General features: G+C 39.2%; 1 protein-coding gene across 1 annotated transcript; it reads left to right on the top strand.

Annotated features, from left to right (window-relative positions):
• The first annotated feature begins 10,970 nt into the window (after positions 1-10,970).
• LOC127960117 (5-hydroxytryptamine receptor 2A-like) lies at positions 10,971-16,570 on the top strand. Its single transcript, XM_052559693.1, has 3 exons — positions 10,971-11,590; positions 14,614-14,814; positions 14,959-16,570. Exons 1-3 carry the CDS (start codon positions 11,290-11,292, stop codon positions 15,759-15,761), a joined length of 1,305 nt encoding a protein of 434 aa, XP_052415653.1. The 5' UTR covers positions 10,971-11,289; the 3' UTR covers positions 15,762-16,570.
• Positions 16,571-18,770: the final 2,200 nt, after the last annotated feature.

Below are 18,770 nucleotides of genomic sequence, written 5' to 3'. Positions count from 1 at the left end.
CACCAGTTGTAACTCCCATTACCAGACCATTTCCATCGCCAAATTTGAGTCAATACATACATTTCTGTCACAAATGTATACATAGCTGTTTGGAGATATATTTCTCAGCTGAAAGTCAGTCGCTGTGATATTTTTACTTCCACGATCGGTAATGCTCAAGTTAAGATTCACCTCAGTGGAAATGAAATTTGCATAATTTCCCACCATGCTGGAGGCTTGTTCATATTTACCTGTTTATTTTTGGTGGAGTGGGGCTTCTGAATTTTTCTCCCAGCGCTGAAGTTGACGCACCCCTGAGGCTGAAATTATCCTCAGCTTTTGCAGGAGAACTTCTTCAGGGCTTTGCCTGTGAACTCACTGGAACTAAGTTGAAATGACATCCTGGAATATTTTATATTGGAGATTTGCATTTGTCCATGAGAACTTTTCAGAAAAGCAATTTGTGGATTTAAAAAATTCTTATAATATCAGAATGTATCATTCACTCCATTGCCTATGCATTTCAGTGATAAAAATAGGGCCCTAAGATTTAGGCCACATGATGCGGAAAACAGACTGAATTACGAATCCATTCATTAAAATGGAATTTACTGTCAATGGAATTGTGTAAAAATTCTGATAAATTAATCAAAAGTAAGTTTATTCACTTAATCAAACTGGGATATTGATTAAATGTTAGACTGCTTGAAACATAAAGTGTGCATTTTCCACATGTGTTTCTTAGTGAAATAGCAGCAGAGTTTCGTCTAAACATGCACGCGCTCTTGGTATTTTCGGTCTCTGCTTTCTCGCTGTATGAGGACAATGCTCAACATGAACTCCATGTCAAGAGCTGCTCTTCACTGCTACTCGCCAAAATAAAAGTTTGTTTACCTTGAAAAAATTATGACGGAAATTACACAGGCCTAACTGGTTTGTTGTGTGTTAGTTGACTATTGTACATGTGAATGTATTTCTCAAAGTAATAGTAACACTAATAATAATAGAGTTTATTAAAATATGATTTTAAGGAATATAACAATTGTTTGTCAATGCTAATCAAAACCACCAAAATCTGAATTTTTTTTTTTTTAAGGAAAAAATTGGAAAGGAATTGTTTACATTTCATTTGATTACATTTGATTTTTAAAAAGATTAATTAAACTTATGCATTCATTTTTATATAGAGTGAACCATATTTACATTTGACTGCAGGTTGTATTCTATATTTAACTCTGAACGTGACACATAAGTGTTATGAATTCATTTGATTAAATTTAGTTAAACCATTAAACACAAATTCAGATAAAAAAAATGTAAACACACAAGCTGGAAAAATATAAAATGGATTTTGGGAAAAACTAAAACAGGGCCCTACATAAGGGTATGGAATTGTTTAAAAAAATATACTGAAAAATCTATTTTTGGAAGAACAGATTAATGCAGATAACTCACCTCACTTGCAACCCGATCCTTAAAAATCACCCTGACCAAAACCCTCAAATTGAGCCTTTAGAGCCAACCTCTCTCCGAAGCCATATCCCTTTATTAGTTATTCTTGTCATATTCCCTATAGCTTTTCTCTATCCATTCATCCCTCTCTCCCTCCCTCCCTCCCTCCCTCTCTCTCTCCCCATCTCTCATTAGTTGTGCGGCTCTGACAGAGGTTCATAAATCTTTTGCTGAGAGAGGTGAGGTTGAGGATGTCTCCGCACCCCTCCCACCTCACCTGCTGTTATGAAGCGATGTGTCAGGTGGTCCCTGGAGACTCGCCCACTGCACATGTGCTGTGTTTTTCTCTCTGTGCTCTGAGTTTGTCAGTTGCTGAATGAGACGTGCTGCATCAGTCATGCTGTTTTCATGCTATTAAAGATACAATGCTAAAAGACTGTCTTGTGAAAGTCTCTTCTTTAAAACATACACAGGGGTGGAGTCATTTAAAGGGAATGTTGTTGTTTAAAAATGTCGGCTTTTGTTATACGCTCAGTTGACAGCTGGTTGTACATTGTGCCTCAAAGGTGGTTCTCAGTTATCAGTTTTCCGAGGTTGAGATAGAGAGATGATACTGATATGGGTGTAAAGGGAACAGACAGGTTGATGAGAGCCTTCAACAAACTTGTTCATCAGTTTGTGGCAACAGAACTGACACTGTTGCCTTGGTAACTGTACATTTCAGCCCCCTTTCCATCCCAACACTCTCACACAATATTCAACCAGGGGTTTCAATTATTTTTATCTGTATTTCATCCTCTCCTCTTTTTACTTTGCTAATAACTCCATCTAGTTCGCCATATGCTGCATTTTAAAAAGTTCAGCCCATCTTACACACATTGTGATATAACATACTGTATATGATGTTTATATCTCTCCATGTATGCAAAAAGATAAACAATACAGTATAATAAAGAAGCATTTTTATATAACTGTTTAATTCATAATACAATAGAGAACCCTAGAGAACCAGTTTTATCCCAAAATGAAATTTTAAATGTCATGAGAGTGAGTAAATGTGATAAAAGGCATTACAGACACAGCCTTCAAGTTATCCTTTTTTGATGATAATATTCCATACATATAAGTCCTGGTTGAACCCGTAATAAGGATTTCTCCTTTAGGTCTGATTCTGAATTTTCTAATTTTATTTTAATATATGAAATCCAAATCTTTTCAGCTCATATAATAGCTTTAGAAAGTCAGTTAGGAGTCAGCAGATATTGCAGATAGGGCTTTAGTGCTGTGCTACAAGCTGGGGTGCCTCTAGGTACACTGCTTGGTCATCTACTGTTCTTCACTTAAACAACTTCACTGGGCACAATCAAAGGCACATGGCTTCTACTACTACTATGCAGATAATGAAGCTTAAAGTGAGGCTTTAATTTTAGAAATAAATATAATTTTACTTTTAATGCCAAAAAGAAACTTGTAGAAGCTTCCTAACTGTGCTTGATTATGGTGATATAGTATACATGCATGCAGCCTCCTCCATCTTAAAGAGCCTTGATTCAGTGTACCGTGCTTCATTACGTTTTATTACAAATACAAAATCTCGTACTCATCATTGTGTCTTATACAAGATGTTGGGTTGGGCATTACTAACTATACTTAGAAAACAGCACTGTTGAATTTTATCTATAAAGCAACGTTAGGTAAACTTCCATCTCATCTCTGTATCCTCCTTTGTCTTAGTTACCAGCTACGCTCTTCCAAGTGTTTGCTTTTTAATGTACCTCGAATTTGTACAGGAAAACTGCATTTCCATATTATGCACCCTGGGCATGCCTGGATTCATTTGCAAAAAGATTTAAAACTTGATAGATTTGTGATAGTTGGTGAATTTAAAGCAGGGATCTCCAACCCTGCTCTTGGAGAGCTGCCATCCTGCAGACTTCAGTTCCAACCCTGCTCCAACATGCATCTCTGTAATGATCATGTAGCCCTAAACAACTTGATTAGCTGGTTCAGGTGTGTTTGATTGGGGTTGGAGCTGAATTTTGCAGGACAGTAGCTCTCCAGGAGCAGGGTTGGAGACCACTGATGTAAAGGAATCATAAATATATGGTAAATGAGGCTTGTGATTGTTTTTGTTGAGAGGATATTAGGTTTAAATATTGTTTTAATGTCTATTTGTTGTATTTTAAAATGTGTCTTACTGAATGGCTTCTACCTTGGCCAGGTCTCTCTTGTAAAGGAGATTTTAATCAATATGCTGTTTTTTTTTTTTTTTCAACAGTGGCCACCGTATGAACTTGTATCTCTGCCAGAACTTTCAAACATCTATGCTTAGATCAGTGTTTCCCTGTTCCTGTAGGCACTTCAACAGAACACATTTTGGATGTCTCCCTTATGTGACACATCTATTTACGATTTTAGAGTCTCTACAAACAAGCTGGAGTGCATTTCCCAAAAGCAACTAGTCACAAGCTCTTTCTTTACCAACAGAGTTCAACTGAACTTGCAACCATAGTTGGCTAACGATGCTTTTGGGAAACACATCCCAGATTAGTTGAATCTCGTGTGTTTGATTAGGAAGAGTTTGAAAATCTGTAGCATTGGTGTACCTCCTAGGAAAAGGGTTGGGATGCACTGGTCTATATGAAGAAGCATCATATATGGCTCAACTTTGCAGACGTAAACAAAAAGACAGCAAGGAACCTGGGGATAATGTTTGACGACCATTCCCATTTCCAGACTGGACTACTGCAGTATTCTAATGGCAGGCCATTCAGCCAGCGCCACTAAGCCTAAGCAGATGATCCATAATACAGCAACACATCTGGCCTTCAATCAGGCAAAGAGAACCCACGTCACACTCATCCTGATCTCACTCCACTGGCTCCCAGTTAAGGCCAGAATCAAATTTAATATTGTGATGCTGTATTTGCAGGACTGCTACTGGAACAGCACCCCCCTACCTCAAGTCACTTACACTCACTTAACCACTCCACAACTCTAAACCAATGCATATGACACACATGGTGGGTTTCCATGTTTTATGGGGACATTCCATAGGTATAGTGGTTTTTATACTGTACAAACTATATGTTCTTTCCCCTTACCAATACCCATACCTTAAACCTACCCCAACAGAAAACATTCTGCATTTCTACAATTTTAGGTTTAGATTTTAGACTTGGTGTCTTACAAACCTTTTACAAAGCATTGTTTATTAGCATCTGCTAAATGCATAAATGTTTTGACATATTTGGCATTGCCATAATTTTGTGTGTGTGTATGTGTGAGTGTGTGTGTGTGTGCATTTGTGATTCCCTTTTGAGGCTTACCATTACCACATGTAGTACAATACATTTTCTTTATAATTGCGCAAGCCGCTAATATAATTCTAACAGATTTTAATTTGATTGAGGGCTTGTATCGGAGTACACATGGGATTGTGCTAATGTTGCCATGAAGTATTTATCAGATAAACGAGAGCCAACATTCTCCCCAGCTGGTACATGCTTGTCGACTGTGGGATCATCTGTGTTTGTTAGATCACACTGTGTTAGTGGGAACTAAAGGAGTCAGCAAATATTCATGAGTAGTAGCATAGTTTAGAATTAGAACATGCTTAATGTTGATACACCTGCAGAATATATGTTCATAAATGTGTATGTAAAACCACGGTGACCGTGATTTCACCAAGTACAACATGTTCCTAGATCAACATCCTTGTTGATCCTGGAACAACATTCCAATTGACCAATCAGAATTAAGGGATAACTTTTCAGGAAATATCTCTTTTAGGCTTATGATCAGGGTTTGGTGCTTCTACACCCTTGTTAATCAGCGATCATTTCATACTGATTTTAGGAAAAAATTATGGGTAGAGATTACTTGGCAAAATCACGGCAACCGTAAAACCATAGTCATCACTGCTAAAAAAAGTAATGTTGTGATCATACTGTGTTTTTTTTTTTTTTTTTTTTAAAGGACGTTCTAGCTTTCCACCCTTTTCTTATATAATGACCTTTTACTTTTTTTAATGGTCACTTTAAATCATTTTTTTGTTTCATTATTCATAAAGCCTTACATTTCTAATGACCACTACTGCATGCATTCTATCATCTGACCGATAGCTTTTCTTTTTTTTTTTTCTATAAAGAAAAATTAGGGCTGTGTATCACCAACACGATACAATACATATCACGATACAGGACTGCACTTCAAACGGATCACATTCAGGATGAAATTTATTTATTTTGGGGATGAATTTGTTACTTTTTCGTTTGGGCACTGAACAGCTTTGGTTTCGTGCTTTTTCCAGACCTCCCACAGTTAAATGTATCATGTTCTCCAGGCCTGATGAGGTTCATAATCACATTAGTGTGTGCAGAACAGAGTCTGACACCTGAACCATGTCTTGCTCTCCTTGTCTCCTACTGCTCCCAGGTGAGCAATTACAGGACAGCCGGGAGCCTCTTGACACACACACATTCTTGATCCACAAGCTTCTTCTTATGCTCACTCACACTCCTTCCATTACCGAGGAGTGAGTGAAAGAGAATGCTCTATCAGACTGTCTGTCAGCCGAACGATCCATCATTTATAGATGGAGACAGGTGAGGTGGAGTTATGTCCTCTACTGTTTGAGCACTTCCCTTCTGCTACTGTACATCTGTTTGCTTTCTCTGCCACCCTCTCTGGCTCGTCCTTGACTTTACCTTTTTTCATAAAAACCTTGGAGAATTAGCAGGGCCAGTGCTGTCTGGATATTTTGCTTTCCCCATTTTCACTCTCAGTTTGTCTCTCTTTGTTACATTTCTTTCTCACACTCTTTTTACCCAGCCTTTACTTTTTCTCACTCCTGCCTTATTTTTACTCTTCTTTCCTTTCTGTATCTATTTCTACCCTCTCTCCAATTTTTACCTCTATCTATCTCTCTAAATTTTGCCTAGAGGAAGAGGTATATCATTTTTTCCCCCATTTTTAATAAAAGTGAGGGTGTATTCTTGGAAAATATTAAATATTAATTCATGATGTGTATTAATAATGCATTATTAATATCCTGTGATAGCAGAGGTCTTCTGTGGAAATGTATCAATTTACCTGGATTATTTTTTATTTTAGGTTATATCCTGAAGGAACGGGGATCAGTGGAACACCTTTTTTTGCAGGATGACATACATTGTGTTCTTTTTATAAATATTTGCGTAATTAATGACACAATCTCCTGTTAAAGTTAAAAAGGGTAAATGGGACAAAGAAAATAATGAGAATGTAATGTTTTGTTTTGCAAATATTAACCTAACCAACTAAAATTACAGGTAGAATAGAAAAATGTAACAGGAAAGAAATCTTATTCTGCTGGCTCTGTCTACTGCTTTTGACACTGTCAATCAACAGATCCTCCTGTCTGCCCTCTCATCTCTGGGCATCACAGGGATTCCTTTTGGAAGATGGTTTAAATCCTATCTCTCTGCCAGGACTTTCAGGGTGGCTTGGGCAGGAGAGGTATCCAAAGCACATCAAGTGGTCACTGGGGTTCCTCAGGGATCAGTTCTTGGACCCCTCCTCTTCTCCATAGACACAACATCACTAGGTCCCATCATACAGGCACGTGGCTTCTAGTACCATTGCTATGCTGATGACACACAGCTCTATCTTTAATTTCAACCAGATGATCCAACAGTAGCTGCATAGCTCTCAAGCTGCATTGCAGACATCTCAGCATGGATGAAAGAATATCACCTACAGCTCAACCTGGCAAAGACAGAGCTTCTTGTCTTCCCTGCCACTCCAACTCTACGGCATGATTTGACCATTCAGCTAGGTTCTTCTACAATTACCCCATCAACTTCGGTCAGAAATTTTGGTGTAACCTTTGATGACCAGATGACCTTCAAGGATAACATTGCAAAGTCTTGCAGGTTTGCATTGCATAACATCATAAAGATCAGGCCTTTTCTAACAGAGCATGCTGCACAACTTCTTATCCAGGCCCTTGTCATTTCTAGGCTGGACTACTGGAATGCTCTTCTGGCTGGAGTTCCGTCAAGCACAATCAAACTTATAAAAAAATGATTCAGAATGCAGAGGCATGACTGGTCTTCATCAAGCCCAAAAGAGCCCATGTTACACCTCTCTTTATCTCCTTGCACTGGCTTCTGGTTACAGCTCACATCAAGTTCAACACATTGATGATTGCATTTAGTACAGTCACAGGCTCAGTACCTGCCTAGTTTCACTCACTATTACGAATCTACATCACCTCCAGAAGTCTGAGATCTGCTAAGAGTGATGCCTCATGGTCCCATCACAGACATCACAGACGCTCAAAATCACATTCCACGACATTCTAATTTACCATTCCTGGCTGGGGGAATGATCTTCCCACTTCTATCCAGAATGCTGAATCCCTGGCAATTTTCAAGCGACAGCTTATTATTTCAAAGCTACTTGACTTCATCATAAAAAAAACATCTCTTTATTTATTCCTTCTCTTTTTAGCATGTACTTATTTGAACTATGCCTAAAACTTGGTTTTGCAAGCACTTCCTGTGTCTGTTGCCTATGCACTTTATACAAGATCAGCCTGAACGACGAGCGATGAACTTGGTTGGCCGGAGATGGTCCTTGGAGATTTTTCACCAGCTTTGTGGAGTGGGTGATGACACCAGCCCCACTCCGGACCCAGAGCCCAGCCCACCATCTCCTCGATGTGCGGAGTGCATGCCCGAGCCCACCGCTGACGGAGAGCCAGAGCCTGCCGCGACCAACGAACCATCGCTGCATGGTGTGACAGAGCTGAGGATCGCCACGGAGCCAGAGGTCATGACATCAGTCCAGGTTTGTGAGCTGGCAACATTGCCTTACACGAGGGAGAAAGCCACAGACGGTGTGAGTGCAGAGAGGAGCTCTGCCCCCTGCACTGCGGCTGAGGGTGAGCTGAATACAGTGTGGCAAAAGTGCCAAAATGAGGAGGAGGATCTCATAGACTGGGAATCTGAACTGGAAATTGAACCGCCCCTTCTCCTCTCTCCATTGACTCTGCTGGTGCCGTCCAGCACTCCTTCGTCCTTGGTTTCCTCGTCCAGCCCTGAGGGGGCTTCCGATCCTCCAGTGTCTGCTCCTAGAATGTGTCCTCCAGTGTCTGCTCTTTGAACTTGTCCTCCAGTGCCCCCTCATCGAAAATGCCCACTCTCCTGCCCACACCAACCTTCTCCACCGCTGTTGTCTGGAAGCCACTCTGCTCGCCCTCAGCCCACCATCTGTGTGCTGGATTCGCCACGGGTCTGCCACTCTCCATCTGCGTCGTGGCTGGATGATCCATTGTCTTTGCCTCCAGCCTCTGAGCCCCAGTCTCCACTTCGGCCCTTCGACCCAGCAGCTCCACCATGGCTGCTAGCTCCCTCCTCTCCACAAGTGGTCTGTCAGTCCACCAGATCCACCAGGCTCCCTCGTCCCTCTTGCTCTGCCTTGGTCTATCGCCATCTACCAACCCCGGGACTCCATTCCTTTGGCTCTGCCTCATCCCTCAATCCCTCAGGCTGTATCAGGCTCCTCCTGCCCTCCAGCTCCACCTCAGTCCTCAGTCGCTCCGGCATGATGGGCCACCATCATGGCTGTGGCCTGTGTCCAGCTTGGCTCCTCCTGCTCCGGGTTCCTCCTCTCTCTTCCCTTGCTCCTCCCTCCATTGACTCTGCCTGATGGCCCCCTCCTGGGGGTCCATCCTCCACCTGAACCTCTTCCTTGATTCCCACCCAGTTCCCCCCCTCTGTTGCTCCACGGTGCGAGGTCACACCTTCCAGGAGGGGGGAGTAATGTCACACCCCTGGACACATTATGTTGCGTTTTAATTCGTCATGTTCTCTGTGTGACCTATTTTTATGTGTCGTGTTAATTGTGTCATTATGTTCAGGAGCGTCTTGTCAATTACCCTCTTTAACATTCCCCTCATAATCTGCATTCTGTTCAGTGTTTTGTTTTCCGGTCTTATCGACGTGTATGTGTGTTTCTGCCTTCACCTTATGGATTACCCCTATGTGGATTATTAAAGACTTTGTATCATCCTCTGCCTCGTTTATGTGCTTCTATTCGCACCACACAGTGACACTCACATTATAGTTTATTCTTAAATTCACCTCAAAAGCAGGTCTTTAAAATCTTAAATATTCAGAATTTTCTTAATAGCAGTTGGTAGACTGGAGCAACTTTACTGGAAGTACACAATTTAATATCTGCCATGTTTAATCACAGGAGCCACAGTTTAGAGTCAATCACAGAAGCCATAATGACATGTTAATAAGCATCTGTTGGAAAATTACATCATGACTGTGCTGATTGGCTGACAGTACCACAACATCGCAACATAGTCCCCAACATGTGTGATGTGAGGCAGCAAATAAAAATATTAAAGTCCTTTAAGAATCTTCTGAAAAAAAAAGTGGGCACTGGCAAAACATCTGCTAAAATATAATATTGATATTATCAAGAAAACAAATCAATTGAAATATTATACCTATCTCATTTAGTTTCTTTCTTCTGCAAAAACACACAAAGAAAAATATACTGTAAGGAATGCTGAGGTCCAAACAACATGGACTTTAAAAATACATATATTTTATTTTATATTTAGATATAGTCTAGCACAATACATTTATTTTATTTATTTGTGTGTGTGTGTGTGTGTAAATTACCCCTTTGATGGTATACTTGCCATCTGCATGGTTATAAAACATTTGTATCTGTTGTTTCAATTGCCCCTTGTGGAAAACACCACATGGTTAGCACAGCCATAAACACCTGATTTATTCGAAATATTCTTCTATGTTTGTAATATTTCCTGGAATTAGAATATAAATTTAAAAGGTTAAATGGGACATCCTATCAGATCGCCCTTTAGTTTCCTGCCTGAGGTGCTTATTTGAATATCTGTGTAAATATGTGTGGGAATAAAAAGGCTCATATGTCTTTGTTGCAGCTGACAAGCACCAAAGGGACCACTCAGAGACAAGTCTTTCTGGAGGGAGCTCAAACAGTCTGGCTTTAGTTACAGCTGGAGAGAACTATCTGCAAAGAGAGGGAGAGAGACGGAGAGAGGATGCGAGGGAGGGAGGGAGGGAGGGAGGGAGATAAGAGACCGAAATGCTGAAGGAGAAGAGAAAGGATGAATGGAATAGGACCACATGTTGGGTTGATGTGAGAGGCATGCACCATCAGTGGCTCATTCTTCAGCTCTGGTGTTCGGAGTGACTGGATACAGGAAAACTCTTCCAGATTAAGAGGTAATGTATATAAACCCAACATAAACTGAGTTTGATGTTGTACACTGTTGAATGAGTCTTGCAGCTGAAGCCACTAAACTTAACATTCTTTAAAATGTGTTGATAGAGCAATGAAGCAATGCATACGATGGCATGTTTTGTGTGTTTATGTGATGTTTTGTTTAAACCAGGGCAGCTGTGAGCATGCAAGGATGAAACATTAGTGTGTTCCAGTCTCTCATGTGCTCTTGTTCTTTCTTTCTCTCTTATTGTAAATGCAGCTCTAAAGTTGCCACCTCTATTCTGAATTACAATCCATCTGCTAAAGAAGCTCTAAGTATCCGTGTACAACAACCATCAACAGGGTCGGGGAAAAGAGAAGGCTCTTGAAGGTGACTGTGAACATGTTGTCGTTCTCATACTGGAACGTTTCGGGTTGCGCAATCTTGGAGTGCATTTCTTCATATGGACTATGGGTTCCACAAATTAACTGATGCTGCACTTGAAAAAACTGTCTGTTAATGGCCCTGAATGGCACGACTGCTGAACTTAGCTCCTCGTGATATCAGCTGAGAATTCAAAAGACAAAAGCAGCATACATTGGCTCATGGAGCAGAAGGTGTCTCTTGGTAATGCAGATCTGAATAACTCTATGGATTGCAATGGTAGTGAAGACAGAAACAGGTCAGACCCTTTGACTGCTGAGAATGTCAAGAAGAACTGGGTGGCACTTTTGATTTCTCTGGTCATAATCATCACGGTGACGGGTAACATCCTGGTCATCATGGCGGTGAGCTTGGAGAGAAAGTTACAGAATGCCACTAATTACTTCTTGAGGTCTTTAGCAATTACAGACATGCTTCTGGGTATCCTTGTAATGCCAGTAGCCATGGTGACAATCCTCTATGGTGAGTTTCTTTACATTTTTACAAATGTATTCATCATACATGCATTACATTTACAGTAAAACACAATGGAAGTCTATGGGGCAAGGCATTCCACAAAAATAGCTGTTAAAATACATAGTTTTGAATTTATAGCTTCAACACATGAACATCATAGATGCTAATAGGGGTTTTTGCACCAGAGGAACCTTTTCATAATTTCTGGAAGTACTGGCGGAAGTTGCCGCATTTTGGTTTGTTTGCAAAAAATTAGGAACCAAAGGAACTATGAACAGTTTTAATTCTAGGAACTCAGTTTGGGGGAACATTCTCTTTTAATCGCATAAATTGTGCGTTTACATTCCATCTCCCTTATAACGAAACTCACGACACACTACAACAACAGCTCAGATCACGGCATCCTCCATTCACTGGTTGCTGACATTTGTAAATGGTGTGGATAAAGATGTCACTGTCGGGTTTAAGGCTAGAAGGGAAACAGCTGCATCTACTGGGCATGTGCACATTTTTGTCACACTGTAGAACAATAACTTTTTTTTAAAGACTGTTTTTGCATTAATGTAAAGGGTAGATTTAGGGTTGGGGTAGGTGTAGAGGTTACTAAAACACAATCTAATAGGTAGAAAATTGAATTTATGGTTAAATTCCCGGCCGTATCCCTTGGAGGAATGACACTGCTGGCTAGTTCCTAGAACTACACAATGCGAGAGCCTCTATAGTGATACTAACACACAGTCTACTATATGCAGTCTTTCAACTTCCAGCAAGATATGAACAAGGATACCAGAACTGATTACAATGAAAACCATCAACAGGAAGCTGGGGTCCCGGGACCCCCAGGGGGCCACAAGGTGGTGCTAAGGGGTGAATGTTTTTAAGGGCTGCCCTTAAAAACTCTGTATAACCTTGTTTAATTAAATTTTCAACACAATATTGTTTGATATCCTATTGTTTTTAACTCCTATTTTGCTTTGACATTAATCAGGACTATTTTAACCAAATACAAACCATATAGTTTTGCGAATAAATGATAATATTAAAAAAAGATGCAGTAAGTAGAACATTTTTAATTTTCCAAACAAAATGTTGTTTTTAGAACATTACACTGTTCTTTTTGCATGTTGCAATTGAGTCATTATATATTAAAATATTCACAACTGCCTTCATATTTTTATATTTTACACAGCTTTTATTTGTGGTTCTTGTATTCCAAAGGTTTATTTCATATGGTACACTTTTTTTTTTTTTTTTGAACTATTGCCTTCCATTGTATTTATTTATTTATTTATTTTTACTGTAAATTTAAATTTGATTTGTTCTTACAAACTAAGGGACAAGTCATAATTATTTTCAGACATAATCAGAACCTGCCACTTACTACTACAGATAATTAATTCAACATATGAATTCCTTTAAATCTGTGTCTGGGGTCATGCACAGGATTTTTATTTGAGCTCTTTTACTGAATCAGCACTCATCAGACGCCTGCAGTGAATTTCTTCCCGGTCAAAAGGTGTAAACCGTAGACTTTAATGTGTTGTAATATTTGCATCTGTGGAAAATGATGCATTTCTCTTAAGAACAATAATTAGACCTCCATACATTTTACTGGAAGGTGATTTATTTCGGCGCATAATGAGTGTGTGTTGGGCCGTCTGGTGTGTCCTAAATTAGGCTGCTTGTATTCACGCATGGGGAAAGAAATCCCTCTTCCTACTCCTTCCAGCGCTTTGATGAGGAATTAATTATGCAGTAACGATGCTGTGCTTTGGTCTGTTTGTGCAGCAAAAATCGTTAGGCTTCCTATTTGATGTCCTGAATAGATTTTACCAAGGAGAATAAAACACGCCACTTCCTGGTTCTATCAGATGTACGTGGTGTTGGTGTTATGACAGCTGGCCTTCACTAAATTATGTACAGACAGATTTAAGATAACGCAGAACTAAATTATTTATTCTCCTTCTTTCTTCTTTTATTGGTGGGGTTTGTCATTTAAAGATCAGAACCGCCCATGAAAACCTAGACAAAATAATGTCTGCCTAAAGCATAACATTGTTTTAAAGTCAAACATGCAAACACACAACACAGAACCCATTTTGAGTGACCACAACCAATCCACAGCTGGCATCATCTTTTGCTCCCTGAAACGTGTTATTCCCACATCTATGATGTAATGTTATTATATAACCAAGTAAGAGTAATTTATATAGCCTACTTGAAACAGGGTTGTGATCTAGAACGCTCCAGGCACTAAGAAACAGCTCTCTATTTTAGCTGAACCTGTTGTGAGAGTTCTGGGAGATGCTATGAGTTTCCAGTTCGAAGCACACCAATGAGTGTGAAGGTGCTGCTGATGATTAGCACAGTCTGTGTCTGCACCCGAGAGTCTTCTACTCTCTCATCTCACATTCCTCTGGGTTCAGCGCCTTTTCTTTGTGAGTCTGAAAAGCATTTTAATAATCTGAACCACCTTTCGTGCAATAGAAAGGTTCAGCATTGAACCATCAATAAAGAATCTTTATTTTTAAGGGTAGAACAGTTTTGTTAGTAATTCTTAAACATTACAGACCTTCTCACTAATGCAAATTCCATTTAACAAGGTTATATAATACATTTCTATTATTTATGCTTTTCTCTGAGGTTCTGAAGTTTTTTTGTGGCCAAAACACACACTGTATAACAACTAATTGAGATTTTTCATTACCATTTTTGCTGTTGTTCCTGTCACTTCAGCTTTGCCATCAGTGGAATAAATTACATTTTAAAGTATACTGTACATACACAAAACAGTTGTTTCAAACTGTAAAAATATGTCACAAAATTAAAGTTTTTTATATGTGGTTTTGACAGTGTGGATTTTCTTGCTTGCATTGCTCCATGGATTCCAGAAATATTTTATATTATAGAACTGTATATAAAATATACCCTATACATAAATATAAATATTTATTATTAAATTCTCTAACTGTAACCAACAATACACAAGCACACACTTGAACAGAATGTGACTCTTTTTGGTATGTTAGGTTACACCTGGCCCCTTCCCTGGGCTCTGTGTCCAATCTGGATCTACCTGGATGTTCTCTTCTCCACCGCCTCCATCATGCACCTGTGCACCATCTCTCTGGACCGATACATCGCCATCCGCAACCCCATCCACCACAGCCGCTCGAACTCTTTAACCAGAGCCCGTGTCAAAATTATAGCAGCCTGGACCATCTCTGTGGGTAAGTTCTAGATGCCAGAGGAAATTGCTTTCCAGCTCAGTTCTGAAATACTAAACAACTGAGACTGCATCAATTAGCACTGGCATGCCAAACCATAGCTCCAAGCTATCTTCTCACTCTGATTTTGTCTCCATCTGTCTCAAGTTATCTCCATGCCTGTCCCGGTCCTCGGCCTGCACGATCACACCAAAGTCTTCCGGAATGAAAGCTGCCAACTGATGGACAACAATTTCGTTTTGATTGGCTCTTTTGTGGCGTTCTTCATCCCGCTCATCATCATGGTCGTCACCTACATTCTCACCATCAGTGCTCTTCAAAGTGAAGCGACTTTGTGTCTGGACCAGCTCATCGTGCGGCCAAAATGGTCATCCACTATTGGACTCCTCCCACGGGGCTCGCTGTCCTCTGAGCGCCTCTTCTCGCGCTCGTCTCTCTGTCGCGATGGGGCTTCCAGAGGATCCGGCCGTCGCTCCATCCAGTCCATCAGCAACGAGCAGAAGGCATCTAAAGTGCTAGGTGTGGTCTTCCTTCTCTTTGTGATCATGTGGTGTCCATTTTTCGTGACAAATGTGATGGCGGTGGTGTGCGGTTCAGCGTGTGATGAAGATTTGTTGGGGGGACTGATGAATGTGTTTGTTTGGGTGGGTTATCTGTCATCAGCGGTCAACCCTTTCATCTACACGCTCTTCAATAAGACTTACCGTGCTGCTTTCGCCCGGTACATGCGATGCCACTACCGTGAAGAGAGGAGGCCTCTGCAGCTGATACTGGTCAACACCATCCCTCCGCTGGCGTACAGCTCCTCTGGGCTTTCCCTGAAGGTGGAGAACTCATTAAAGAGGAGGGCAGAGGGCAGCCGGTCTGGGAGCTTCTCCAACACAGACAGGTCAAACTCGGGAAACACACAAAACAAGCAGGAATGGGAAGAGGATGTAAGCCATTTGTGAGACTCCAGAGGGTTTTTAATTATGGTACACATCAACAGACCTTAGAGACCGTCTCTTTGTAGGTGTAAAACCTGAAAAATGAAGTCTTTTATTTTAATACGTGTCCACCTGTGCTGCACAGCACAGTCAGCAGATCAGACTACTGTACCTACGGCTCACAGCCAAATGAGAAGACAGATGATTTCAATTGGGCGAACAGCAATAAAGTTTTACAACTCTCATTGTGTGACTCAAATCACAACATTATGTTTATTTTGTACAAGATTTGTAACATACATGTTATAGATGATTACTTCACACAAATATCTCATGAATATGAGTCATGAGTCAGTATAATGCAAGTGGATAAGGCGCTTCAAAAATCATGCAAAAAACAAATACAACAGTTAATTCTTAGTTTTTTTTTTTACTTTTTCAAACTTCAATTCTGACCAACTGTCGGCATGAACATTTAGCATGTCGTGAAACTCGCACAAAAGTGACAGTCTTCTGTGCTTCCACATCACTTTTCGAGTGAGTTGCACAACGCTCTTACATAATGCTTGCACAAGGTGTGAACTCATATTTACCAGAATTGATAGTTTAACATATTTTTCTCACACACCTACTGTTTATTTTCATAAGACCATTGATTGAGCCACTGATTACAGCTGAAGGTCCTGTCCACTTGCATTATATGGTCTCACAGAGATGGTTTATTTTGTTAAAAATCTCTGTTTGAGTTCATCTGACAAAAAGAAAGTCATTCGTCTGGAATGCCATGATGTATTGTCTATAGACTAAATGATGACAGAAGATCCTTCTCAGGATGGCAAAATATTTCTAATATATATATATATATATATATATATATATATATATATATATATATATATATATATATATATATATATATTGCATCAGGAGAGAAATAGTTTCATGTTCATTAATTTATTTATATTATAGATTGTATTGTGAAGATCTGTGTATAATATGTGGGTAGATTAAATAAACCTTACAAGGAAGATTTTGTAGCTTTTTTTTATACAGACTGATTTATGGTTTGTTCAAATGGATTCGACTTGGCAAATGAACTTGCAAACAATTCACTCTGAATCATTACATGCCATCTGAATGAAGAACAAATGCAGACGTGGGTGGCCATTAACAGACCATCTTGGGACACTCAGGACAGTTAAATGAAAGTTTCTAAACATTATCTGACTTTTAGTCCGACCAGACATGCAAAACATTTTGTTCTCAGCATATTTTCTAGGACATAGCAAAATGGTTCTATTGGTGTGTGTGTCTTGTGTCATTAACCTTGGCTGCTTAAATTTAGTATCACCAAATATGTTACATGTATGGCCAGATTTTTAAAAATGACTGCATAATTATATTCCTTTCCATAGATAAAAACCAGTGCTTGTGCACCGCTGTAGGTTGCACTTTTGTAAGTATTTTCTGTGGATGCTGATGACGTTGGTAATTAATGACAATTAAAATGGCATGACAGTGCGTGACTGGGATGTGAGAGGTCAGACTATCTGCTGTTTATTGAAACAAAGCAACATCATGAACGTGTGCTTCTCTTAAGGCAATATATGAAGATCCTCCTTATACAGCTATGGTTAAGGTAAGATCTGGCAGAATAGGCCTAGTCAAAATACTGAATATCTAGATTTAAAAAGGACAACTGAATACTGTAGGTTAACCAAATGTGTTTCTTTGTGTCAGAGTTACTGTTAAATTCTTGTTTAACCATAACAGACTCTCTGAGAACACTTACAAAAATGACAGTTTTGTTGTGTTATCACCACTGGTATCAGATTATAATAACATGGTACTTAACAGCCTACAACACTGTAGATTATCATATTCATATAGCCTGTCTGCCGTCTGCTTTACATAGTACACACACACACACACACACACACACACACACACACACACACACAAAGCGTTAATGAATTACTTGATGATTTTATTTACATTATTAATGCTCTAAATCAGGGGTATGGTAGTTAAAGCTTTGCACGCATGCGCCCTAGTGGAAAACACAAACACTACACCGGCATCATGTCTAAATTGTTTTCGACTTGTTCGTCGCTTTGTTGTTCTACTCAGTTTTACAGTGTTGCATTGATTGGTATAAATTCGCTGCCAACAGCATTACAGCTTGATTTGTGCTCTTAAAACAGTTTATAGCATCAAACGACTACCACAGCACTTTCCAAACACTGAAGTATTACTCTACAGAATGCATTATGTCTAAAGGATCATTTTCGAGGCGGTTTTATCTAACCTTTAACAAATTTATGATGTATGTAGACTTGTGTAACAAATAAGAATCCCTCAGATAAGACTATTAGTACATTGAATTTGACTCGAAAAGATTATTATTCTTAGTTTCGTCACCATCAGCTATTATAACTGACAGTTATAATTCAGTTAATGGGTAGTTTTTGGGGGTAAAAAAAACATATCTATATCTATATATAAATATATATATAAATATATATATATATATATATATATATATATATATATATATATATATATATGAAGAGTTCAGATGCAAAAGCCTCTAAATGCCATCTGAAATTTTCATAAAAAATTAGGACTTTTATCAGGCTCCTATATTTATGGTCAGTTATTTCACTTTAATAGCCTGGACAAGGACCTGTACATTGCCATTAAAGTAAAATGACTCAACCTAAGCATAGGAGCTTGATAAAAATCCTAATTTTAGATGAAAATTTCAGATGGCATTTAGAGGCTTTTGCATCTGAACTCTTCATATGTATATGTATATATATATATATATATATATATATATATATATATATATATATATATATATATATATATATATATATATATATATATATATATATATATTATTGATAGAAAAGCCAAGACTAAGGCGCAAAACACCCTGTAAGGTTAGCCACTCGGAGAAGAGTCCTATAGTCGCGTGTTTTGCTCGGAACTGATTTATAACCTTTATTTGTTTAAGTTTTGCGCTCG

Source organism: Carassius gibelio, chromosome B6 (genome assembly GCF_023724105.1).
Source record: "Carassius gibelio isolate Cgi1373 ecotype wild population from Czech Republic chromosome B6, carGib1.2-hapl.c, whole genome shotgun sequence".
NCBI classification, from domain to species: Eukaryota; Metazoa; Chordata; class Actinopteri; order Cypriniformes; family Cyprinidae; genus Carassius; species Carassius gibelio.
This window is presented reverse-complemented; position numbering and strand designations above follow the sequence as displayed.

Bases quoted from the DNA above. Each gene is read 5' to 3' on its own strand.
- LOC127960117 (XM_052559693.1), top strand. From the start codon at position 11,290: ATGGAGCAGAAGGTGTCTCTTGGTAATGCAGATCTGAATAACTCTATG. The intron at 11,591-14,613 runs GTGAGTTTCTTT...TTGGTATGTTAG, and splicing joins CATGGTGACAATCCTCTATG to GTTACACCTGGCCCCTTCCC. The intron at 14,815-14,958 runs GTAAGTTCTAGA...ATCTGTCTCAAG, and splicing joins AGCCTGGACCATCTCTGTGG to TTATCTCCATGCCTGTCCCG.